This window comes from Ranitomeya variabilis, chromosome 8 (assembly GCF_051348905.1).
Source record: "Ranitomeya variabilis isolate aRanVar5 chromosome 8, aRanVar5.hap1, whole genome shotgun sequence".
Classification (NCBI taxonomy): domain Eukaryota; kingdom Metazoa; phylum Chordata; class Amphibia; order Anura; family Dendrobatidae; genus Ranitomeya; species Ranitomeya variabilis.
Genome location: NC_135239.1, coordinates 587195 through 612514, shown reverse-complemented (window position 1 = coordinate 612514; position 25320 = coordinate 587195). Strand labels below are relative to the sequence as shown.

The following is a 25320-nucleotide window of genomic DNA, read 5'->3' as shown; positions in this document are numbered from 1 at the left end:
GGCTGCAGGGAGCTCCTCACATACTGGGGCCATGTGACATGGAGGGGAGAGGGGGCGGCTGCAGGGAGCTCCTCAGATACTGGGGCCATGTGACATGGAGGGGAGAGGGGGCGGCTGCAGGGAGCTCCTCACATACTGGGGCCATGTGACATGGAGGGGAGAGGGGGCGACTGCAGGGAGCTCCTCACATACTGGGGCCATGTGACATGCAGGGGAGAGGGGGCGGCTGCAGGGAGCTCCTCACATACTGGGGCCATGTGACATGGAGGGGAGAGGGGGCGGCTGCAGGGAGCTCCTCACATATTGGGGCCATGTGACATGGAGGGGAGAGGGGGCGACTGCAGGGAGCTCCTCACATACTGGGGCCATGTGACATGCAGGGGAGTGGGGGGCGGCTGCAGGGAGCTCCTCACATACTGGGGCCATGTGACATGGAGGGGAGAGGGGGCGGCTGCAGGGAGCTCCTCACATACTGGGGCCATGTGACATGGAGGGGAGAGGGGGCGGCTGCAGGGAGCTGCTCACATACTGGGGCCATGTGACATGGAGGGGAGAGGGGGCGGCTGCAGGGAGCTCCTCACATACTGGGGCCATGTGACATGGAGGGGAGAGGGGGCGGCTGCAGGGAGCTGCTCACATACTGGGGCCCTGTGACATGGAGGGGAGAGGGAGCGGCTGCAGGGAGCTCCTCAGATACTGGGGCCATGTGACATGGAGGGGAGAGGGGGCGGCTGCAGGGAGCTCCTCGCATACTGGGGCCCTGTGACATGGAGGGGAGAGGGGGCGGCTGCAGGGAGCACCTCACATACTGGGGCCATGTGACATGGAGGGGAGAGGGGGCGGCTGAAGGGAGCACCTCACATACTGGGGCTCTGTGACATGGAGGGGAGAGGGGGCGGCTGCAGGGGGCTCCTCACATACTGGGGCTCTGTGACATGGAGGGGAGAGGGGGCGGCTGCAGGGAGCTCCTCACATACTGGGGCCATGTGACATGGAGGGGAGAGGGGGCGGCTGCAGGGAGCTCCTCACATACTGGGGCCCTGTGACATGGAGGGGAGAGGGGGCGGCTGCAGGGAGCTCCTCACATACTGGGGCCATGTGACAAGGAGGGGAGAGGGGGCGGCTGCAGGGAGCTCCTCACATACTGGGGCCATGTGACATGGAGGGGAGAGGGGGCGGCTGCAGGTAGCTCCTCACATACTGGGGCCCTGTGACATGGAGGGGAGAGGGGGCGGCTGCAGGGAGCACCTCACATACTGGGGCCCTGTGACATGGAGGGGAGAGGGGGCGGCTGCAGGGAGCACCTCACATACTGGGGCCCTGTGACATGGAGGGGAGAGGGGGCGGCTGCAGGGAGCACCTCACATACTGGGGCCCTGTGACATGGAGGGGAGAGGGGGCAGCTGCAGGGAGCTGCTCACATACTGGGGCCCTGTGACATGGAGGGGAGAGGGAGCGGCTGCAGGGAGCTCCTCAGATACTGGGGCCATGTGACATGCAGGGGAGAGGGGGCGGCTGCAGGGAGCTCCTCACATACTGGGGCCATGTGACATGGAGGGGAGAGGGGGCGGCTGCAGGAAGCTCCTCGCATACTGGGGCCATGTGACATGGAGGGGAGAGGGGGCGGCTGCAGGGAGCTCCTCACATACTGGGGCCATGTGACATGGAGGGGAGAGGGGGCGGCTGCAGGGAGCTGCTCACATACTGGGGCCCTGTGACATGGAGGGGAGAGGGAGCGGCTGCAGGGAGCTCCTCAGATACTGGGGCCATGTGACATGGAGGGGAGAGGGGGCGGCTGCAGGGAGCTCCTCGCATACTGGGGCCCTGTGACATGGAGGGGAGAGGGGGCGGCTGCAGGGAGCACCTCACATACTGGGGCCATGTGACATGGAGGGGAGAGGGGGCGGCTGAAGGGAGCACCTCACATACTGGGGCTCTGTGACATGGAGGGGAGAGGGGGCGGCTGCAGGGGGCTCCTCACATACTGGGGCTCTGTGACATGGAGGGGAGAGGGGGCGGCTGCAGGGAGCTCCTCACATACTGGGGCCATGTGACATGGAGGGGAGAGGGGGCGGCTGCAGGTAGCTCCTCACATACTGGGGCCCTGTGACATGGAGGGGAGAGGGGGCGGCTGCAGGGAGCACCTCACATACTGGGGCCCTGTGACATGGAGGGGAGAGGGGGCGGCTGCAGGGAGCACCTCACATACTGGGGCCCTGTGACATGGAGGGGAGAGGGGGCGGCTGCAGGGAGCACCTCACATACTGGGGCCCTGTGACATGGAGGGGAGAGGGGGCAGCTGCAGGGAGCTGCTCACATACTGGGGCCCTGTGACATGGAGGGGAGAGGGAGCGGCTGCAGGGAGCTCCTCAGATACTGGGGCCATGTGACATGCAGGGGAGAGGGGGCGGCTGCAGGGAGCTCCTCACATACTGGGGCCATGTGACATGGAGGGGAGAGGGGGCGGCTGCAGGAAGCTCCTCGCATACTGGGGCCATGTGACATGGAGGGGAGAGGGGGCGGCTGCAGGGAGCTGCTCACATACTGGGGCCCTGTGACATGGAGGGGAGAGGGAGCGGCTGCAGGGAGCTCCTCAGATACTGGGGCCATGTGACATGGAGGGGAGAGGGGGCGGCTGCAGGGAGCTCCTCGCATACTGGGGCCCTGTGACATGGAGGGGAGAGGGGGCGGCTGCAGGGAGCACCTCACATACTGGGGCCATGTGACATGGAGGGGAGAGGGGGCGGCTGAAGGGAGCACCTCACATACTGGGGCTCTGTGACATGGAGGGGAGAGGGGGCGGCTGCAGGGGGCTCCTCACATACTGGGGCTCTGTGACATGGAGGGGAGAGGGGGCGGCTGCAGGGAGCTCCTCACATACTGGGGCCATGTGACATGGAGGGGAGAGGGGGCGGCTGCAGGGAGCTCCTCACATACTGGGGCCCTGTGACATGGAGGGGAGAGGGGGCGGCTGCAGGGAGCTCCTCACATACTGGGGCCATGTGACAAGGAGGGGAGAGGGGGCGGCTGCAGGGAGCTCCTCACATACTGGGGCCATGTGACATGGAGGGGAGAGGGGGCGGCTGCAGGTAGCTCCTCACATACTGGGGCCCTGTGACATGGAGGGGAGAGGGGGCGGCTGCAGGGAGCACCTCACATACTGGGGCCCTGTGACATGGAGGGGAGAGGGGGCGGCTGCAGGGAGCACCTCACATACTGGGGCCCTGTGACATGGAGGGGAGAGGGGGCGGCTGCAGGGAGCACCTCACATACTGGGGCCCTGTGACATGGAGGGGAGAGGGGGCAGCTGCAGGGAGCTGCTCACATACTGGGGCCCTGTGACATGGAGGGGAGAGGGAGCGGCTGCAGGGAGCTCCTCAGATACTGGGGCCATGTGACATGCAGGGGAGAGGGGGCGGCTGCAGGGAGCTCCTCACATACTGGGGCCATGTGACATGGAGGGGAGAGGGGGCGGCTGCAGGAAGCTCCTCGCATACTGGGGCCATGTGACATGGAGGGGAGAGGGGGCGGCTGCAGGGAGCTCCTCACATACTGGGGCCATGTGACATGGAGGGGAGAGGGGGCGGCTGCAGGGAGCTCCTCACATACTGGGGCCCTGTGACATGGAGGGGAGAGGGGGCGGCTGCAGGGAGCTCCTCACATATTGGGGCCATGTGACATGGAGGGGAGAGGGGGCGACTGCAGGGAGCTCCTCACATACTGGGGCCATGTGACATGCAGGGGAGTGGGGGGCGGCTGCAGGGAGCTCCTCAGATACTGGGGCCATGTGACATGGAGGGGAGAGGGGGCGGCTGCAGGGAGTTCCTCGCATACTGGGGCCCTGTGACATGGAGGGGAGAGGGGGCGGCTGCAGGGAGCTGCTCACATACTGGGGCCATGTGACATGGAGGGGAGAGGGGGCGGCTGCAGGGAGCTCCTCACATACTGGGGCCATGTGACATGGAGGGGAGAGGGGGCGGCTGCAGGGAGCTCCTCACATATTGGGGCCATGTGACATGGAGGGGAGAGGGGGCGACTGCAGGGAGCTCCTCACATACTGGGGCCATGTGACATGCAGGGGAGTGGGGGGCGGCTGCAGGGAGCTCCTCACATACTGGGGCCATGTGACATAGAGGGGAGAGGGGGCGGCTGCAGGGAGCTCCTCACATACTGGGGCCATGTGACATGGAGGGGAGAGGGGGCGGCTGCAGGGAGCTCCTCACATACTGGGGCCATGTGACATGGAGGGGAGAGGGGGCGGCTGCAGGGAGCTGCTCACATACTGGGGCCCTGTGACATGGAGGGGAGAGGGAGCGGCTGCAGGGAGCTCCTCAGATACTGGGGCCATGTGACATGGAGGGGAGAGGGGGCGGCTGCAGGGAGTTCCTCGCATACTGGGGCCCTGTGACATGGAGGGGAGAGGGGGCGGCTGCAGGGAGCTGCTCACATACTGGGGCCATGTGACATGGAGGGGAGAGGGGGCGGCTGCAGGGAGCTCCTCACATACTGGGGCCATGTGACATGGAGGGGAGAGGGGGCGGCTGCAGGGAGCTGCTCACATACTGGGGCCCTGTGACATGGAGGGGAGAGGGGGCGGCTGCAGGGAGCTCCTCACATACTGGGGCCATGTGACATGGAGGGGAGAGGGGGCGGCTGCAGGGAGCTCCTCAGATACTGGGGCCATGTGACATGGAGGGGAGAGGGGGCGGCTGCAGGGAGCTCCTCACATACTGGGGCCATGTGACATGGAGGGGAGAGGGGGCGACTGCAGGGAGCTCCTCACATACTGGGGCCATGTGACATGCAGGGGAGAGGGGGCGGCTGCAGGGAGCTCCTCACATACTGGGGCCATGTGACATGGAGGGGAGAGGGGGCGGCTGCAGGGAGCTCCTCACATATTGGGGCCATGTGACATGGAGGGGAGAGGGGGCGACTGCAGGGAGCTCCTCACATACTGGGGCCATGTGACATGCAGGGGAGTGGGGGGCGGCTGCAGGGAGCTCCTCACATACTGGGGCCATGTGACATGGAGGGGAGAGGGGGCGGCTGCAGGGAGCTCCTCACATACTGGGGCCATGTGACATGGAGGGGAGAGGGGGCGGCTGCAGGGAGCTGCTCACATACTGGGGCCATGTGACATGGAGGGGAGAGGGGGCGGCTGCAGGGAGCTCCTCACATACTGGGGCCATGTGACATGGAGGGGAGAGGGGGCGGCTGCAGGGAGCTGCTCACATACTGGGGCCCTGTGACATGGAGGGGAGAGGGAGCGGCTGCAGGGAGCTCCTCAGATACTGGGGCCATGTGACATGGAGGGGAGAGGGGGCGGCTGCAGGGAGCTCCTCGCATACTGGGGCCCTGTGACATGGAGGGGAGAGGGGGCGGCTGCAGGGAGCACCTCACATACTGGGGCCATGTGACATGGAGGGGAGAGGGGGCGGCTGAAGGGAGCACCTCACATACTGGGGCTCTGTGACATGGAGGGGAGAGGGGGCGGCTGCAGGGGGCTCCTCACATACTGGGGCTCTGTGACATGGAGGGGAGAGGGGGCGGCTGCAGGGAGCTCCTCACATACTGGGGCCATGTGACATGGAGGGGAGAGGGGGCGGCTGCAGGGAGCTCCTCACATACTGGGGCCCTGTGACATGGAGGGGAGAGGGGGCGGCTGCAGGGAGCTCCTCACATACTGGGGCCATGTGACAAGGAGGGGAGAGGGGGCGGCTGCAGGGAGCTCCTCACATACTGGGGCCATGTGACATGGAGGGGAGAGGGGGCGGCTGCAGGTAGCTCCTCACATACTGGGGCCCTGTGACATGGAGGGGAGAGGGGGCGGCTGCAGGGAGCACCTCACATACTGGGGCCCTGTGACATGGAGGGGAGAGGGGGCGGCTGCAGGGAGCACCTCACATACTGGGGCCCTGTGACATGGAGGGGAGAGGGGGCGGCTGCAGGGAGCACCTCACATACTGGGGCCCTGTGACATGGAGGGGAGAGGGGGCAGCTGCAGGGAGCTGCTCACATACTGGGGCCCTGTGACATGGAGGGGAGAGGGAGCGGCTGCAGGGAGCTCCTCAGATACTGGGGCCATGTGACATGCAGGGGAGAGGGGGCGGCTGCAGGGAGCTCCTCACATACTGGGGCCATGTGACATGGAGGGGAGAGGGGGCGGCTGCAGGAAGCTCCTCGCATACTGGGGCCATGTGACATGGAGGGGAGAGGGGGCGGCTGCAGGGAGCTCCTCACATACTGGGGCCATGTGACATGGAGGGGAGAGGGGGCGGCTGCAGGGAGCTGCTCACATACTGGGGCCCTGTGACATGGAGGGGAGAGGGAGCGGCTGCAGGGAGCTCCTCAGATACTGGGGCCATGTGACATGGAGGGGAGAGGGGGCGGCTGCAGGGAGCTCCTCGCATACTGGGGCCCTGTGACATGGAGGGGAGAGGGGGCGGCTGCAGGGAGCACCTCACATACTGGGGCCATGTGACATGGAGGGGAGAGGGGGCGGCTGAAGGGAGCACCTCACATACTGGGGCTCTGTGACATGGAGGGGAGAGGGGGCGGCTGCAGGGGGCTCCTCACATACTGGGGCTCTGTGACATGGAGGGGAGAGGGGGCGGCTGCAGGGAGCTCCTCACATACTGGGGCCATGTGACATGGAGGGGAGAGGGGGCGGCTGCAGGTAGCTCCTCACATACTGGGGCCCTGTGACATGGAGGGGAGAGGGGGCGGCTGCAGGGAGCACCTCACATACTGGGGCCCTGTGACATGGAGGGGAGAGGGGGCGGCTGCAGGGAGCACCTCACATACTGGGGCCCTGTGACATGGAGGGGAGAGGGGGCGGCTGCAGGGAGCACCTCACATACTGGGGCCCTGTGACATGGAGGGGAGAGGGGGCAGCTGCAGGGAGCTGCTCACATACTGGGGCCCTGTGACATGGAGGGGAGAGGGAGCGGCTGCAGGGAGCTCCTCAGATACTGGGGCCATGTGACATGCAGGGGAGAGGGGGCGGCTGCAGGGAGCTCCTCACATACTGGGGCCATGTGACATGGAGGGGAGAGGGGGCGGCTGCAGGAAGCTCCTCGCATACTGGGGCCATGTGACATGGAGGGGAGAGGGGGCGGCTGCAGGGAGCTCCTCACATACTGGGGCCATGTGACATGGAGGGGAGAGGGGGCGGCTGCAGGGAGCTGCTCACATACTGGGGCCCTGTGACATGGAGGGGAGAGGGAGCGGCTGCAGGGAGCTCCTCAGATACTGGGGCCATGTGACATGGAGGGGAGAGGGGGCGGCTGCAGGGAGCTCCTCGCATACTGGGGCCCTGTGACATGGAGGGGAGAGGGGGCGGCTGCAGGGAGCACCTCACATACTGGGGCCATGTGACATGGAGGGGAGAGGGGGCGGCTGAAGGGAGCACCTCACATACTGGGGCTCTGTGACATGGAGGGGAGAGGGGGCGGCTGCAGGGGGCTCCTCACATACTGGGGCTCTGTGACATGGAGGGGAGAGGGGGCGGCTGCAGGGAGCTCCTCACATACTGGGGCCATGTGACATGGAGGGGAGAGGGGGCGGCTGCAGGGAGCTCCTCACATACTGGGGCCCTGTGACATGGAGGGGAGAGGGGGCGGCTGCAGGGAGCTCCTCACATACTGGGGCCATGTGACAAGGAGGGGAGAGGGGGCGGCTGCAGGGAGCTCCTCACATACTGGGGCCATGTGACATGGAGGGGAGAGGGGGCGGCTGCAGGTAGCTCCTCACATACTGGGGCCCTGTGACATGGAGGGGAGAGGGGGCGGCTGCAGGGAGCACCTCACATACTGGGGCCCTGTGACATGGAGGGGAGAGGGGGCGGCTGCAGGGAGCACCTCACATACTGGGGCCCTGTGACATGGAGGGGAGAGGGGGCGGCTGCAGGGAGCACCTCACATACTGGGGCCCTGTGACATGGAGGGGAGAGGGGGCAGCTGCAGGGAGCTGCTCACATACTGGGGCCCTGTGACATGGAGGGGAGAGGGAGCGGCTGCAGGGAGCTCCTCAGATACTGGGGCCATGTGACATGCAGGGGAGAGGGGGCGGCTGCAGGGAGCTCCTCACATACTGGGGCCATGTGACATGGAGGGGAGAGGGGGCGGCTGCAGGAAGCTCCTCGCATACTGGGGCCATGTGACATGGAGGGGAGAGGGGGCGGCTGCAGGGAGCTCCTCACATACTGGGGCCATGTGACATGGAGGGGAGAGGGGGCGGCTGCAGGGAGCTGCTCACATACTGGGGCCCTGTGACATGGAGGGGAGAGGGAGCGGCTGCAGGGAGCTCCTCAGATACTGGGGCCATGTGACATGGAGGGGAGAGGGAGCGGCTGCAGGTAGCTCCTCACATACTGGGGCCCTGTGACATGGAGGGGAGAGGGGGCGGCTGCAGGGAGCACCTCACATACTGGGGCCCTGTGACATGGAGGGGAGAGGGGGCGGCTGCAGGGAGCACCTCACATACTGGGGCCCTGTGACATGGAGGGGAGAGGGGGCGGCTGCAGGGAGCACCTCACATACTGGGGCACTGTGACATGGAGGGGAGAGGGGGCAGCTGCAGGGAGCTGCTCACATACTGGGGCCCTGTGACATGGAGGGGAGAGGGAGCGGCTGCAGGGAGCTCCTCAGATACTGGGGCCATGTGACATGCAGGGGAGAGGGGGCGGCTGCAGGGAGCTCCTCACATACTGGGGCCATGTGACATGGAGGGGAGAGGGGGCGGCTGCAGGAAGCTCCTCGCATACTGGGGCCATGTGACATGGAGGGGAGAGGGGGCGGCTGCAGGGAGCTCCTCACATACTGGGGCCATGTGACATGGAGGGGAGAGGGGGCGGCTGCAGGGAGCTGCTCACATACTGGGGCCCTGTGACATGGAGGGGAGAGGGAGCGGCTGCAGGGAGCTCCTCAGATACTGGGGCCATGTGACATGGAGGGGAGAGGGGGCGGCTGCAGGGAGTTCCTCGCATACTGGAGCCCTGTGACATGGAGGGGAGAGGGGGCGGCTGCAGGGAGCTGCTCACATACTGGGGCCATGTGACATGGAGGGGAGAGGGGGCGGCTGCAGGGAGCTGCTCCAATACTGGGGCCCTGTGACAAGGAGGGGAGAGGGAGCGGCTGCAGTGAGCTCCTCAGATACTGGGGCCATGTGACATGGAGGGGAGAGGGGGCGGCTGCAGGGAGTTCCTCGCATACTGGGGCCCTGTGACATGGAGGGGAGAGGGGGCGGCTGCAGGGAGCTGCTCACATACTGGGGCCATGTGACATGGAGGGGAGAGGGAGCGGCTGCAGGGAGCTCCTCAGATACTGGGGCCATGTGACATGGAGGGGAGAGGGAGCGGCTGCAGGGAGCTCCTCACATACTGGGGCCCTGTGACATGGAGGGGAGAGAGGGCGGCTGCAGGGAGCACCTCACATACTGGGGCCCTGTGACATGGAGGGGAGAGGGGGCGGCTGCAGGGAGCTCCTCACATACTGGGGCCCTGTGACATGGAGGGGAGAGGGGGCGGCTGCAGGGAGCTCCTCACATATTGGGGCCATGTGACATGGAGGGGAGAGGGGGCGACTGCAGGGAGCTCCTCACATACTGGGGCCATGTGACATGCAGGGGAGTGGGGGGCGGCTGCAGGGAGCTCCTCAGATACTGGGGCCATGTGACATGGAGGGGAGAGGGGGCGGCTGCAGGGAGTTCCTCGCATACTGGGGCCCTGTGACATGGAGGGGAGAGGGGGCGGCTGCAGGGAGCTGCTCACATACTGGGGCCATGTGACATGGAGGGGAGAGGGGGCGGCTGCAGGGAGCTCCTCACATACTGGGGCCATGTGACATGGAGGGGAGAGGGGGCGGCTGCAGGGAGCTCCTCACATATTGGGGCCTTGTGACATGGAGGGGAGAGGGGGCGACTGCAGGGAGCTCCTCACATACTGGGGCCATGTGACATGCAGGGGAGTGGGGGGCGGCTGCAGGGAGCTCCTCACATACTGGGGCCATGTGACATGGAGGGGAGAGGGGGCGGCTGCAGGGAGCTCCTCACATACTGGGGCCATGTGACATGGAGGGGAGAGGGGGCGGCTGCAGGGAGCTCCTCACATACTGGGGCCATGTGACATGGAGGGGAGAGGGGGCGGCTGCAGGGAGCTGCTCACATACAGGGGCCCTGTGACATGGAGGGGAGAGGGAGCGGCTGCAGGGAGCTCCTCAGATACTGGGGCCATGTGACATGGAGGGGAGAGGGGGCGGCTGCAGGGAGTTCCTCGCATACTGGGGCCCTGTGACATGGAGGGGAGAGGGAGCGGCTGCAGGGAACTCCTCAGATACTGGGGCCATGTGACATGGAGGGGAGAGGGGTCGGCTGCAGGGAGCTCCTCACATACTGGGGCCATGTGACATGGAGGGGAGAGGGGGCGACTGCAGGGAGCTCCTCACATACTGGGGCCATGTGACATGCAGGGGAGAGGGGGCGGCTGCAGGGAGCTCCTCACATACTGGGGCCATGTGACATGGAGGGGAGAGGGGGCGGCTGCAGGGAGCTGCTCACATACTGGGGCCCTGTGACATGGAGGGGAGAGGGAGCGGCTGCAGGGAACTCCTCAGATACTGGGGCCATGTGGCATGGAGGGGAGAGGGGGCGGCTGCAGGGAGCTCCTCACATACTGGGGCCATGTGACATGGAGGGGAGAGGGGTCGGCTGCAGGGAGCTCCTCACATACTGGGGCCATGTGACATGGAGGGGAGAGGGGGCGACTGCAGGGAGCTCCTCACATACTGGGGCCATGTGACATGCAGGGGAGAGGGGGCGGCTGCAGGGAGCTCCTCACATACTGGGGCCATGTGACATGGAGGGGAGAGGGGGCGGCTGCAGGGAGCTCCTCACATATTGGGGCCATGTGACATGAAGGGGAGAGGGGGCGACTGCAGGGAGCTCCTCACATACTGGGGCCATGTGACATGCAGGGGAGTGGGGGGCGGCTGCAGGGAGCTCCTCACATACTGGGGCCATGTGACATGGAGGGGAGAGGGGGCGGCTGCAGGGAGCTCCTCACATACTGGGGCCATGTGACATGGAGGGGAGAGGGGGCGGCTGCAGGGAGCTGCTCACATACTGGGGCCATGTGACATGGAGGGGAGAGGGGGCGGCTGCAGGGAGCTCCTCACATACTGGGGCCATGTGACATGGAGGGGAGAGGGGGCGGCTGCAGGGAGCTGCTCACATACTGGGGCCCTGTGACAAGGAGGGGAGAGGGAGCGGCTGCAGTGAGCTCCTCAGATACTGGGGCCATGTGACATGGAGGGGAGAGGGGGCGGCTGCAGGGAGTTCCTCGCATACTGGGGCCCTGTGACATGGAGGGGAGAGGGGGCGGCTGCAGTGAGCTGCTCACATACTGGGGCCATGTGACATGGAGGGGAGAGGGAGCGGCTGCAGGGAGCTCCTCAGATACTGGGGCCATGTGACATGGAGGGGAGAGGGAGCGGCTGCAGGGAGCTCCTCACATACTGGGGCCCTGTGACATGGAGGGGAGAGAGGGCGGCTGCAGGGAGCACCTCACATACTGGGGCCCTGTGACATGGAGGGGAGAGGGGGCGGCTGCAGGGAGCTCCTCACATACTGGGGCCCTGTGACATGGAGGGGAGAGGGGGCGGCTGCAGGGAGCTCCTCAGATACTGGGGCCATGTGACATGGAGGGGAGAGGGGGCGGCTGCAGGGAGTTCCTCGCATACTGGGGCCCTGTGACATGGAGGGGAGAGGGGGCGGCTGCAGGGAGCTGCTCACATACTGGGGCCATGTGACATGGAGGGGAGAGGGGGCGGCTGCAGGGAGCTCCTCACATACTGGGGCCATGTGACATGCAGGGGAGTGGGGGGCGGCTGCAGGGAGCTCCTCACATACTGGGGCCATGTGACATGGAGGGGAGAGAGGGCGGCTGCAGGGAGCTCCTCACATACTGGGGCCATGTGACATGGAGGGGAGAGGGGGCGGCTGCAGGGAGCTCCTCACATACTGGGGCCATGTGACATGGAGGGGAGAGGGGGCGGCTGCAGGGAGCTGCTCACATACTGGGGCCCTGTGACATGGAGGGGAGAGGGAGCGGCTGCAGGGAGCTCCTCAGATACTGGGGCCATGTGACATGGAGGGGAGAGGGGGCGGCTTCAGGGAGTTCCTCGCATACTGGGGCCCTGTGACATGGAGGGGAGAGGGGGCGGCTGCAGGGAGCTGCTCACATACTGGGGCCATGTGACATGGAGGGGAGAGGGGGCGGCTGCAGGGAGCTCCTCACATACTGGGGCCATGTGACATGGAGGGGAGAGGGGGCGGCTGCAGGGAGCTGCTCACATACTGGGGCCCTGTGACATGGAGGGGAGAGGGAGCGGCTGCAGGGAACTCCTCAGATACTGGGGCCATGTGGCATGGAGGGGAGAGGGGGCGGCTGCAGGGAGCTCCTCACATACTGGGGCCATGTGACATGGAGGGGAGAGGGGGCGGCTGCAGGGAGCTCCTCAGATACTGGGGCCATGTGACATGGAGGGGAGAGGGGGCGACTGCAGGGAGCTCCTCACATACTGGGGCCATGTGACATGCAGGGGAGAGGGGGCGGCTGCAGGGAGCTCCTCACATACTGGGGCCCTGTGACATGGAGGGGAGAGGGGGCGGCTGCAGGGAGCTCCTCACATACTGGGGCCATGTGACATGGAGGGGAGAGGGGGCGACTGCAGGGAGCTCCTCACATACTGGGGCCATGTGACATGCAGGGGAGAGGGGGCGGCTGCAGGGAGCTCCTCACATACTGGGGCCATGTGACATGGAGGGGAGAGGGGGCGGCTGCAGGGAGCTCCTCACATATTGGGGCCATGTGACATGGAGGGGAGAGGGGGCGACTGCAGGGAGCTCCTCACATACTGGGGCCATGTGACATGCAGGGGAGTGGGGGGCGGCTGCAGGGAGCTCCTCACATACTGGGGCCATGTGACATGGAGGGGAGAGGGGGCGGCTGCAGGGAGCTCCTCACATACTGGGGCCATGTGACATGGAGGGGAGAGGGGGCGGCTGCAGGGAGCTGCTCACATACTGGGGCCCTGTGACATGGAGGGGAGAGGGGGCGGCTGCAGGGAGCACCTCACATACTGGGGCCCTGTGACATGGAGGGGAGAGGGGGCGGCTGCAGGGAGCTCCTCAGATACTGGGGCCATGTGGCATGGAGGGGAGAGGGGGCGGCTGCAGGGAGCTCCTCACATACTGGGGCCATGTGACATGGAGGGGAGAGGGGGCGGCTGCAGGGAGCTCCTCAGATACTGGGGCCATGTGACATGGAGGGGAGAGGGGGCGGCTGCAGGGAGCTCCTCACATACTGGGGCCATGTGACATGGAGGGGAGAGGGGGCGGCTGCAGGGAGCTCCTCAGATACTGGGGCCATGTGACATGGAGGGGAGAGGGGGCGGCTGCAGGGAGCTCCTCAGATACTGGGGCCATGTGACATGGAGGGGAGAGGGGGCGGCTGCAGGGAGCTCCTCACATACTGGGGCCATGTGACATGGAGGGGAGAGGGGGCGACTGCAGGGAGCTCCTCACATACTGGGGCCATGTGACATGCAGGGGAGAGGGGGCGGCTGCAGGGAGCTCCTCACATACTGGGGCCATGTGACATGGAGGGGAGAGGGGGCGGCTGCAGGAAGCTCCTCGCATACTGGGGCCATGTGACATGGAGGGGAGAGGGGGCGACTGCAGGAAGCTCCTCGCATACTGGGGCCCTGTGACATGGAGGGGAGAGGGGCGGCTGCAGGGAACTCCTCCCATACTGGGGCCATGTGACATGGAGGGGAGAGGGGGCGGCTGCAGGGAGCTCCTCACATACTGGGGCCATGTGACATGGAGGGGAGAGGGGGCGGCTGCAGGGAGCTGCTCACATACTGGGGCCATGTGACATGGAGGGGAGAGGGGGCAGCTGCAGGGAGCTCCTCACATACTGGGGCCATGTGACATGGAGGGGAGAGGGGGCGGCTGCAGGGAGCTCCTCACATACTGGGGCCCTGTGACATGGAGGGGAGAGGGGGCGGCTGCAGGGAGCTCCTCACATACTGGGGCCATGTGACATGGAGGGGAGAGGGGGCGGCTGCAGGGAGCTCCTCACATACTGGGGCCATGTGACATGGAGGGGAGAGGGGGCGGCTGCAGGGAGCTGCTCACATACTGGGGCCCTGTGACATGGAGGGGAGAGGGGGCGGCTGCAGGGAGCTGCTCACATACTGGGGCCCTGTGACATGGAGGGGAGAGGGGGCGGCTGCAGGGAGCTGCTCACATACTGGGGCCCTGTGACATGGAGGGGAGAGGGGGCGGCTGCAGGGAGCTCCTCACATACTGGGGCCATGTGACATGGAGGGGAGAGGGGGCGGCTGCAGGGAGCTCCTCACATACTGGGGCCATGTGACATGGAGGGGAGAGGGGGCGGCTGCAGGGAGCTGCTCACATACTGGGGCCCTGTGACATGGAGGGGAGAGGGGGCGGCTGCAGGGAGCTCCTCACATACTGGGGCCCTGTGACATGGAGGGGAGAGGGGGCGGCTGCAGGGAGCTGCTCACATACTGGGGCCCTGTGACATGGAGGGGAGAGGGGCGGCTGCAGGGAGCTGCTCACATACTGGGGCCCTGTGACATGGAGGGGAGAGGGGGCGGCTGCAGGGAGCTGCTCACATACTGGGGCCCTGTGACATGGAGGGGAGAGGGGGCGGCTGCAGGGAGCTCCTCACATACTGGGGCCCTGTGACATGGAGGGGAGAGGGGCGGCTGCAGGGAGTTCCTCACATACTGGGGCCATGTGACATGGAGGGGAGAGGGGCGGCTGCAGGGAACTCCTCACATACTGGGGCCATGTGACATGGAGGGGAGAGGGGGCGGCTGCAGGGAGCTGCTCACATACTGGGGCCCTGTGACATGGAGGGGAGAGGGGGCGGCTGCAGGGAGCTCCTCACATACTGGGGCCCTGTGACATGGAGGGGAAGGAGCTGCAGTAACACAAACCACCGTTAGAGGCCGCACCGGCGCAGTTGCTGGATCTTGTCCTGGTATTTCCTATAGAACGGATTTTCCTCCAGTTCCGGTTCCTTTCTCACCGAGAAGGTGCGGAGTTGCGAGGACACCAGTCCCAAGGCCACAGTTCCGACAGTCCTGCTCCTCACCGCCAGGAGGCCTCTGTAACCCAGACTCATCTGCAGCACAGCAGCAGCCATGTCTCCGTCAGTGCCCGACCTCATCCCAGGAACCGACAGCTCATTTCACCATGCGTCCCTGCCGGATACAGCCGAGACACGGCGCATGCGCCCTCACGTCTCTGACGGAGACATGGCGCATGCGCTCTGTGCCTTACGCCAGAACTAGCGGAGTCACGTGATATGTGACTACTATCTCCTGTCAGTGCTGACCCATGTGACCTATGTCAGTGCTGACCTATGTGATAGAACATAACGCACCAGCACTGCCATTCATATAGATATATAGTTTCAGCTGTAGCCTCCTATCACGATGTGTGCAGAGGCTGCTCTGGCCGCCATATTACATTCAGTAACAACCCCTCATATTACTATATATACGGTAACAATTCTCTGCATTTACTCTACGCGCTCGTGCTCTCAGACTACTGTACAGCAGGAGAGCTGGGTCTCATACTATAATGCTTACGGTAGCAGCAGCGGGTGGGATCTTACCATTGCGCTCATATTATAATACCTCCGGTAACAGCTGAGGCTCCCATATCCCAGTAATTACTGCCCGCACGTTGTTGCCAGGGCTCTGGCACCGCCCTTTCGCCTCCTTCTCCATGGTAACGCATTCTGTCGAAACTGTCATCACCCAATCAGAAAATAGAGTTTTTAAACCAACCAATAGGAAGAAAAGAGCGCGGGCTTTAAACTGTTTGTACGGAAGCGGCGTCTCAGAAGTGTGAAGGGAGCGGATGAAGCGTTATGGCGGCCCGAGTCACACGGGTGAGTGGTCGCCTCATTCCCGCAGGCAGAGAAGCCGCCAGTCTCCTTTCGCTGATGACTCTTCTTTTGCAGAACATGCTGGCCAATGTTGAGAACAATGTGAAGAGCGGGGTGGTGGGGAAACGGCCGGTGGTCTCTAAGCCTGGCCTGCGCCCCCGCACCGCCTTGGGTGACATCGGGAACAAGGCCGATACAAAGCTCTCGCTAAGAAAAGTAAGGCGGCGTGTCTGTGGGGTGGGATGTGGCCCCCGTCTGTGGGGTGCGGTGTAGTCCGCTCTGTCTGTCTGTGGGGTGCGGTGTAGTCCCCTCTGTCTGTCTGTGGGGTGCGGTGTAGTCCCCTCTGTCTGTCTGTGGGGTGCGGTGTAGTCCCCTCTGTCTGTGGGGTGCGGTGTGGCCCTTTCTGTCTGTCTGTGGGGTGCGATGTGGCCCTGTCTGTCTGTCTGTGGGGTGCGGTGTGGCCCTTTCTGTCTGTCTGTGGGGTGCGATGTGGCCCTGTCTGTCTGTCTGTCTGTGGGGTGCGGTGTGGCCCTGTCTGTCTGTCTGTCTGTGGGGCGCGATGTGGCCCTGTCTGTCTGTCTGTGGGGTGCGGTGTGGCCCTGTCTGTCTGTGGGGTGCGGTGTGGCCCTGTCTGTCTGTCTGTCTGTGGGGTGCGGTGTGGCCCTGTCTGTCTGTCTGTGGGGTGCGATGTGGCCCTGTCTGTCTGTCTGTGGGGTGCGGTGTGGCCCTGTCTGTCTGTGGGGTGCGGTGTGGCCCTGTCTGTCTGTCTGTGGGGTGCGGTGTGGCCCTGTCTGTCTGTCTGTCTGTGGGGCGCGATGTGGCCCTTTCTGTCTGTCTGTGGGGTGCGATGTGGCCCTGTCTGTCTGTCTGTGGGGTGCGGTGTGGCCCTGTCTGTCTGTGGGGTGCGGTGTGGCCCTGTCTGTCTGTCTGTCTGTGGGGTGCGGTGTGGCCCTGTCTGTCTGTCTGTCTGTGGGGTGCGGTGTGGCCCTGTCTGTCTGTCTGTCTGTGGGGCGCGATGTGGCCCTTTCTGTCTGTCTGTGGGGTGCGATGTGGCCCTGTCTGTCTGTCTGTGGGGTGCGGTGTGGCTCCGTCTGTCTGTCTGTGGGGTGCGGTGTGGCCCCCTCTGTCTGGGGTGCGGTGTGGCTCCGTCTGTCTGTCTGTGGGGTGCGGTGTGGCTCCGTCTGTCTGTCTGTGGGGTGCGGTGTGGCCCCCTCTGTCTGTCTGTGGGGTGCGGTGTGGCCCCGTCTGTCTGTGGGGTGCGGTGTGGCCCCCTCTGTCTGTGGGGTGCGGTGTGGCCCCCTCTGTCTGTGGGGTGCGGTGTGGCCCCCTCTGTCTGTGGGGTGCGGTGTGGCCCCCTCTGTCTGTGGGGTGCGGTGTGGCCCCCTCTGTCTGTGGGGTGCGGTGTGGCCCCCTCTGTCTGTGGGGTGCGGTGTGGCCCCCTCTGTCTGTGGGGTGCGGTGTGGCCCCCTCTGTCTGTGGGGTGCGGTGTGGCCCCCTCTGTCTGTGGGGTGCGGTGTGGCCCCCTCTGTCTGTGGGGTGCGGTGTGGCCCCCTCTGTCTGTGGGGTGCGGTGTGGCCCCCTCTGTCTGTGGGGTGCGGTGTGGCCCCCTCTGTCTGTGGGGTGCGGTGTGGCCCCCTCTGTCTGTGGGGTGCGGTGTGGCCCCCTCTGTCTGTGGGGTGCGGTGTGGCCCCCTCTGTCTGTGGGGTGCGGTGTGGCCCCCTCTGTCTGTGGGGTGCGGTGTGGCCCCCTCTGTCTGTGGGGTGCGGTGTGGCCCCCTCTGTCTGTGGGGTGCGGTGTGGCCCCCTCTGTCTGTGGGGTGCGGTGTGGCCCCCTCTGTCTGTGGGGTGCGGTGTGGCCCCCTCTGTCTGTGGGGTGCGGTGTGGCCCCCTCTGTCTGTGGGGTGCGGTGTGGCCCCCTCTGTCTGTGGGGTGCGGTGTGGCCCCCTCTGTCTGTGGGGTGCGGTGTGGCCCCCTCTGTCTGTGGGGTGCGGTGTGGCCCCCTCTGTCTGTGGGGTGCGGTGTGGCCCCCTCTGTCTGTGGGGTGCGGTGTGGCCCCCTCTGTCTGTGGGGTGCGGTGTGGCCCCCTCTGTCTGTGGGGTGCGGTGTGGCCCCCTCTGTCTGTGGGGTGCGGTGTGGCCCCCTCTGTCTGTGGGGTGCGGTGTGGCCCCCTCTGTCTGTGGGGTGCGGTGTGGCCCCCTCTGTCTGTGGGGTGCGGTGTGGCCCCCTCTGTCTGTGGGGTGCGGTGTGGCCCCCTCTGTCTGTGGGGTGCGGTGTGGCCCCCTCTGTCTGTGGGGTGCGGTGTGGCCCCCTCTGTCTGTGGGGTGCGGTGTGGCCCCCTCTGTCTGTGGGGTGCGGTGTGGCCCCCTCTGTCTGTGGGGTGCGGTGTGGCCCCCTCTGTCTGTGGGGTGCGGTGTGGCCCCCTCTGTCTGTGGGGTGCGGTGTGGCCCCCTCTGTCTGTGGGGTGCGGTGTGGCCCCCTCTGTCTGTGGGGTGCGGTGTGGCCCCCTCTGTCTGTGGGGTGCGGTGTGGCCCCCTCTGTCTGTGGGGTGCGGTGTGGCCCCCTCTGTCTGTGGGGTGCGGTGTGGCCCCCTCTGTCTGTGGGGTGCGGTGTGGCCCCCTCTGTCTGTGGGGTGCGGTGTGGCCCCCTCTGTCTGTGGGGTGCGGTGTGGCCCCCTCTGTCTGTGGGGTGCGGTGTGGCCCCCTCTGTCTGTGGGGTGCGGTGTGGCCCCCTCTGTCTGTGGGGTGCGGTGTGGCCCCCTCTGTCTGTGGGGTGCGGTGTGGCCCCCTCTGTCTGTGGGGTGCGGTGTGGCCCCCTCTGTCTGTGGGGTGCGGTGTGGCCCCCTCTGTCTGTGGGGTGCGGTGTGGCCCCCTCTGTCTGTGGGGTGCGGTGTGGCCCCCTCTGTCTGTGGGGTGCGGTGTGGCCCCCTCTGTCTGTGGGGTGCGGTGTGGCCCCCTCTGTCTGTGGGGTGCGGTGTGGCCCCCTCTGTCTGTGGGGTGCGGTGTGGCCCCCTCTGTCTGTGGGGTGCGGTGTGGCCCCCTCTGTCTGTGGGGTGCGGTGTGGCCCCCTCTGTCTGTGGGGTGCGGTGTGGCCCCCTCTGTCTGTGGGGTGCGGTGTGGCCCCCTCTGTCTGTGGGGTGCGGTGTGGCCCCCTCTGTCTGTGGGGTGCGGTGTGGCCCCCTCTGTCTGTGGGGTGCGGTGTGGCCCCCTCTGTCTGTGGGGTGCGGTGTGGCCCCCTCTGTCTGTGGGGTGCGGTGTGGCCCCCTCTGTCTGTGGGGTGCGGTGTGGCCCCCTCTGTCTGTGGGGTGCGGTGTGGCCCCCTCTGTCTGTGGGGTGCGGTGTGGCCCCCTCTGTCTGTGGGGTGCGGTGTGGCCCCCTCTGTCTGTGGGGTGCGGTGTGGCCCCCTCTGTCTGTGGGGTGCGGTGTGGCCCCCTCTGTCTGTGGGGTGCGGTGTGGCCCCCTCTGTCTGTGGGGTGCGGTGTGGCCCCCTCTGTCTGTGGGGTGCGGTGTGGCCCCCTCTGTCTGTGGGGTGCGGTGTGGCCCCCTCTGTCTGTGGGGTGCGGTGTGGCCCCCTCTGTCTGTGGGGTGCGGTGTGGCCCCCTCTGTCTGTGGGGTGCGGTGTGGCCCCCTCTGTCTGTGGGGTGCGGTGTGGCCCCCTCTGTCTGTGGGGTGCGGTGTGGCCCCCTCTGTCTGTGGGGTGCGGTGTGGCCCCCTCTGTCTGTCTGCCTGTGGGGCGCGGCGTGGCCCCCTCTGTCTGTCTGCCTGTGGGGCGCGGCGTGGCCCCCTCTGTCTGTCTGCCTGTGGGGCGCGGCGTGGCCCCCTCTGTCTGTCTGCCTGTGGGGCGCGGCGTGGCCCCCTCTGTCTGTCTGTGGGGCTCCGCTCCCCTCGGTCAGCACTTGCCCTACTTGCCTGGTTTCCGCTGACCGTATCACTCAGGGCACAGACGTATTATCTATCATGCACTTTATGAAGATTTCCAGTCCTTACAAATCTTCCCACCAGAACCCGCGGCCGCTGTGCTGCTCCGCTCCGTATCTGCACCATTAGGGTAAGTTCACACAGGACGTTTTTGCTGCTTTATTTTTCTGCAGCTAACCCTGATCTTGGCAGGAAAGAAGCTGTGGCAAAAGCGCAGGTTTAGGTGCGTACTTGTTGTGGGGTTTTTGGTGCGTTTATTTTTCTGTGTCCATGCTAATGTCCTTGACTTTTCAGCAGCAGATGATACCTGCGGTTTTTCAACATCCATTCAAGTCAATGGCTAAAGAACGCTGAAAGTGACCGCAGCAAAGCACAAAATCCTGATCACACACAAACCACCGTGTGCAGGAGATTACTGAAGTCTCATAGGCTTTGCTGGTGCTGTAAAAAGCAGCTGAAAATTAGCATAAAAAAAAGCAGCCAAAACACCCAGTGTGACCTTGCCTTAGTCCGTGCCACCACTGATGTAGTAATTCACCGCTCTGTGGCCTCATCGTCTCCATGATGAATGGTGAGCGTTGTCCGTCTGTCTGCAGGACACTCGCAGACCACAATCTGATGAACTATAGGGAACGCCTGGAGATAGAATTGGGAGACCTGAGGGCGTCCGCACGTTACTGGTGTCCAGAGCCAATGGCTGGTTGGAAGGTTGCTGGACATACAAGCTCATGAACTCTTCTTGCTTTTCCACATATAAGGTTTTGCCCACCATAATAGCACGCTGTGGTGGGTTATAACCTTTTTTGCTTGTCCGTCTGTGGTGGCAGGTTGACATCTTCCTGTAATTTACGTCAGTCCTTCATGAACCTTTCTAAGGCTACGTTCACATTTGCGGTCAGCGTCGGGCGCCGCAGCGTCGCCGCATGCGTCGGGCGCCCCTATATTTAACATGGGGGCGCATGGACATGCGTCGCACTTGCGTTTTGCGCCGCATGCGTCCCTGCGGCGCACGCGTCCGGGCGCAGAGGACGCAGCAAGTTGCATTTTTGCTGCGTCCAAAATCAACCAAAAAAAGGACGCATGCGTCGCAAAACGCAGCGTTGTGCATGCGTTTTGCTGCGTTTTTGTTTGCGTTGTGCGTTGCGGCGCCGACGCTGCGGCGCACAACGCAAATGTGAAGGTAGCCTAATGAGCTACAGACCATCTCGGCAATAAGGCCATGGTCAGTATTAGGAGCCAAACCAGGGCTGGGTGATCAGTACACAAGGGGTGACGTGTTTCTTTCCTGTTTCACTCCTGGTTTTGGCTACAAATACTGATGTGAAATGGGCCACGTTCAGTACCGGACACTACATGTGAGTGGGGGCTCCACTGACGTGCTGTCTGCCAACCCCAGGCAACAGGAAGGGTCACTACGGGATGTCAGGAGACCAGGTCCCATATTGGGTATCATTCCAGACATCCTGCTTCACAATGGTCACTGTATTTATCATGGAGACGATTTGGCCGCACAATAGACCAGTGAATTAGGGTCAAGTATTACCGTACATCAGCTGTGGTACGGATTAATAGTGCGGAAAAAAAATACACATCTGTTTTCTATGCACATTTTTAGATGTTTCTGGTGGGAATATTTGGACATATTGATAATCTCAAAGTTTACATTTCAGGGGCGTCTTGTGTTAGTTACTAAATAACTTGTTTCTCAGGATGTAAAACCAGCGGTTAAAGTTGTCAAGAAAACGAAAACTGCGGAGAAGGTTCCCGAGCCAAAGACAGTGGAAAGTGTCTGTGCAGAAGCTCCTCAGGTATGAAGCCTAGCGCTATGCTCTCACCACCTGGCACAGTGGTCATCGGTTGTCCCGTGTGACCGGCCAGCAGCTGCTGCTTCTAAGTGATGGGTTCCTCTCTTCCTGTAGGTAGAGCCCAGCTCCCCCAGCCCCATGGAGACGTCAGGGTGCCTCCCAGAGGAGCTGTGTCAGGCCTTCTCTGATGTCCTCATACAGGTGGAAGATGTGGATGCAGATGATGATGGGAACCCCATGCTGTGCAGTGAATATGTGAAGGAAATCTATTCGTATCTCAGAAGCCTAGAGGTGAGGACCAGCCTCCACATCTGCCCGTGTCCGGGAGCTGCTACAGAAGTTGCTCCTCCGTTCCCGTAATGGTCATGCCAGTAGTGTGATATCTTCAGTGTGCCATGCAGCAGGGTGGGTGCAGTGTATGTGGTGATATTTGCAGGGAGGGAGTATGACTTGCACGTACTGGGAATATCTAGGTGCTGAACTTTGACTTCTCTGGCTCATTCATGTTGCATCTCCCCTCCTACAGTCCTCTCATGAGTTAATGTCTTTCCTGACTGGTTGAATTTCTGCTCTGACAACTTGTGTTCAGTACCACTTTTTGTGGTCTTCTTCAGGACGCTCAGCCAGTGCGACCAAGCTATCTCCGGGGTCAGGAGGTGACTGGTAACATGCGGGCCATACTGATTGACTGGCTGGTCCAGGTCCAGATGAAGTTTCGGCTGCTGCAGGAGACAATGTTCATGACGGTTGGCATCATTGACCGATTCTTACAGGTGACTCTACTGTAGGCCACTGACCATACACTCTAATTATCAGATCTGTTTGACTAATATCTGGTAACTGTGTGTGCAGGAAAATCCCGTACCTAAAAACCAGCTGCAGCTTGTTGGGGTGACTGCCATGTTTCTGGCTGCTAAGTATGAGGAAATGTACCCTCCGGAGATTGGAGACTTCACATTTGTAACAGATCACACGTACACAAAGGCACAGATTAGAGAGATGGAAATGCACATCCTCCGAGTGTTGAAGTTTGCCATCGGAAGACCTCTGCCCCTGCACTTCCTCAGGAGGGCCTCCAAGGTCGGAGAGGTAAGAGCCAGCTATCAGTGCTGCTCTATGGCCAGTCGATGATCTGGTGGGGGATGGATCATTTCTGTGTGGGGATTGGGTGCATTCATGCCACCATATTGTATGGGAAGGCTCCATGTGCCATACTTGTCCTCAAGGATCAATCCAACAAATCAAACGAGGCTGAGCTTGTTTTCTTATTCAGCAGTTTTTTTTGTTTTTTTTTATAGGTTTAACAACAAATAAGCATCACAATTATAACATACAATGCAGCGAGGCGCCCTGATGTGAATACACTTTAACAGCTACGAAAATTATAAAACTGGCACAAAAATGAGCATCAAACTGGGCACTGAAGGGCGTTAATCAAAGGGTTAAATGACTTTGGGCCACTATCACACTAAGAATATCCATAGTGATGCCTTGCATCAAACCCAGGTCCCTCCAGCCTGGCCCAAATGGGTTCTGGGCATCAAAGTGGGCAAACAGCCTTTTTATCACAGACCTGAGTAAGTAACTGATCATTTTAGGGGTTAAGTGACATCTTTGTGTGAGATCAGTGGCTGAAAGTCATTTAACACTTTAAAAACATCAGTTACTTATCCAAATCTGTGAAAATCTGCTGTTTGCCCACTTTGATGCCAATTCTGATGCCCAGAACCCATTTGGGCCTGGCTGGAGGGTTACCTGGGTTTGATTCAGGGCATCACTATCTGTGTATTCTTAGTGTGAGTGGCCCAAAGTCTTTTAACCCTTTGGTGCCCATTTTTGTGCCAGTTTTTGTAGCGGTTTTTAAGTATTCACATCAGGGCGCCTCGCTGCATTGTATGTTATTATTGTGATGCTTATTTGTTAAACCTATAAAAAACAGAAAAGAGAAAATTGCTGAATAAGAGACCAACTTCAGCCTCGTACAAATCAATAGAATATAGATTTCCAATACTTGGTGTCTGGATGTTGTGAGCACTAATTCCTGGCTCACGTAGGCCTGTATTTAGCTGCTCACACTTGGTTTTCTGAAGGTTGAGAACGAGGCACAGTTAGACCCCTGACTCGCCTTGTGATTGCTTATTGTAGCAATATGTCTCCATGTTTTATGATGAAATACTAGATGAGTGAACTTCAGCTGCAGATCCATTGGATGAGTATATGGAATAATGCTGGGCTGTTGACTAGATCGCAGCAGTGTATTGAGTGCACTGACCACTGTATACAGCAGCCGTGCGTGGCCACGTGGACTACACACCCTAATGCTGCGGAGGCAAAGCTTCCTCGTGGCTCTGAAGCTGGCTGTGCTTACAAACTACTGGAAACTGCTTGCAAGCACCGCTGCTAACTATGATGGCTGGTACCTTAGCTAATGGGAGGAACAAGTCACTTTTTTGTATACTTGGTTCTCATCTACAGTAAAACATTGCCAAGTATACAGTGTATCTTTTGGGGCTGGGCTCAGTTGTGGTGATGCTGTAGGAGGGATGGAGTCAGTTTTAGGACTCTTCACTCTTGGACCTTTCCCGCTCGGTCTCTAGGTCACAGCCGAGCAGCACAGTTTGGCAAAGTATCTGATGGAGCTGGTTATGGTTGACTATGAGATGGTGCACTACCCGCCCTCACAGATCGCTGCTGCTGCCTCCTGCTTGTCTCTCAAGGTCTTCAGTGCTGGTGACTGGGTAAGTTTTGTGTTTTTCTGCCTTGACCCTCGTGCTACTCCATACTCAGCAGTGACTTGTTGTCCTCAGACTGTGACCCTGCAGCACTACACAGCATACAACGAAGAGGCACTGCTGCCCGTCATGCAGCACATGGCCAAGAATGTGGTGAAGGTGAACAAGGGCCTCACCAAACACCTGGTAAGATGAGGCTGTCGGTCGCCTGTCTGGGTATGAAGTGATTAGTGTAATTTAGTTTAGTTTATGGTTATGATTGTCATTTGAGAATATAAGATTGTATAACTGAAGAGCAGTATGTGGGGAAGGAATCTAAGGAGCTGTGCAGTAATGGTGGCATCTGTTAGGGGCCATGCTGGAGACTAACCACGCTGCCATTGTCATCTGGAGACTTCATTAAGTTGGCAGAGTGGATCACAATTTCAGATTTGTTTTTTTGTAGATTTGCATAAAACTGGACTTTAATAATCTTCCTTCTTGTTTAGACGGTGAAGAATAAATATGGCAGCAGCAAACAGATGAAGATTAGTGGCCTTCCCCAGCTGCGGTCAGAGGTGGTGTTGCAGATGGCGCGCCCCCTGCTTTCCTAGCTCTGCACACATTTCTCGTGGTCGCCCTTTCCTTTGCTGCTTGTAAATAGTCTTTGCTTTTAATAAAGTTCTTCTTTTTAGATGTTCTGGTTGTTTGTAGCCTTTTTCTTCTCGACGATGAGTCGCCAATATCTGGATGTGGTTACAGCGGTGTCTTGGCCGCTTTGCTTGGGTACTCCTCATTCTCCAGAGGTTGTCATTTTAACAAGCCAGATTTCTGCTGGTTATTGGGTGGACAAGGTCAACATGAGACTGATGGTACTGACAGCCGTAAAAGAGCAATCACAGGTGA

The 25320-nt window shown here is 62.1% G+C and overlaps 2 protein-coding genes across 2 annotated transcripts in view; one reads left to right on the top strand and one right to left on the bottom strand.

The window, feature by feature from the left end:
• The window catches only part of ATPAF1 (ATP synthase mitochondrial F1 complex assembly factor 1), a 55043-nt gene extending 39635 nt beyond the window's left edge, over positions 1-15408 (bottom strand). The window contains exon 1 of the mRNA XM_077275841.1: positions 15045-15408. Coding sequence (XP_077131956.1) covers positions 15045-15259 — 215 coding nt within the window. The 5' untranslated portion in view covers positions 15260-15408. The remainder of the gene's footprint in view (positions 1-15044) is intronic.
• A 428-nt stretch (positions 15409-15836) lies between these two features.
• Positions 15837-25114, top strand: LOC143787281 (G2/mitotic-specific cyclin-B1-like). Its single transcript, XM_077275840.1, has 9 exons — positions 15837-15988; positions 16061-16201; positions 21608-21706; positions 21818-21994; positions 22318-22476; positions 22556-22792; positions 24301-24441; positions 24511-24621; positions 24924-25114. Exons 1-9 carry the CDS (start codon positions 15968-15970, stop codon positions 25026-25028), a joined length of 1191 nt encoding a protein of 396 aa, XP_077131955.1. The 5' UTR covers positions 15837-15967; the 3' UTR covers positions 25029-25114.
• Positions 25115-25320: the final 206 nt, after the last annotated feature.

What these genes read in the sequence shown, in the direction of transcription:
- LOC143787281 (XM_077275840.1), top strand. Translation starts at nt 15,968, where the DNA reads ATGGCGGCCCGAGTCACACGG. An exon ending in CGTATCTCAGAAGCCTAGAG is followed by an intron (nt 21,995 to 22,317) that starts GTGAGGACCAGC and finishes GGTCTTCTTCAG; the next exon opens with GACGCTCAGCCAGTGCGACC. An exon ending in AGGGCCTCACCAAACACCTG is followed by an intron (nt 24,622 to 24,923) that starts GTAAGATGAGGC and finishes CTTCTTGTTTAG; the next exon opens with ACGGTGAAGAATAAATATGG.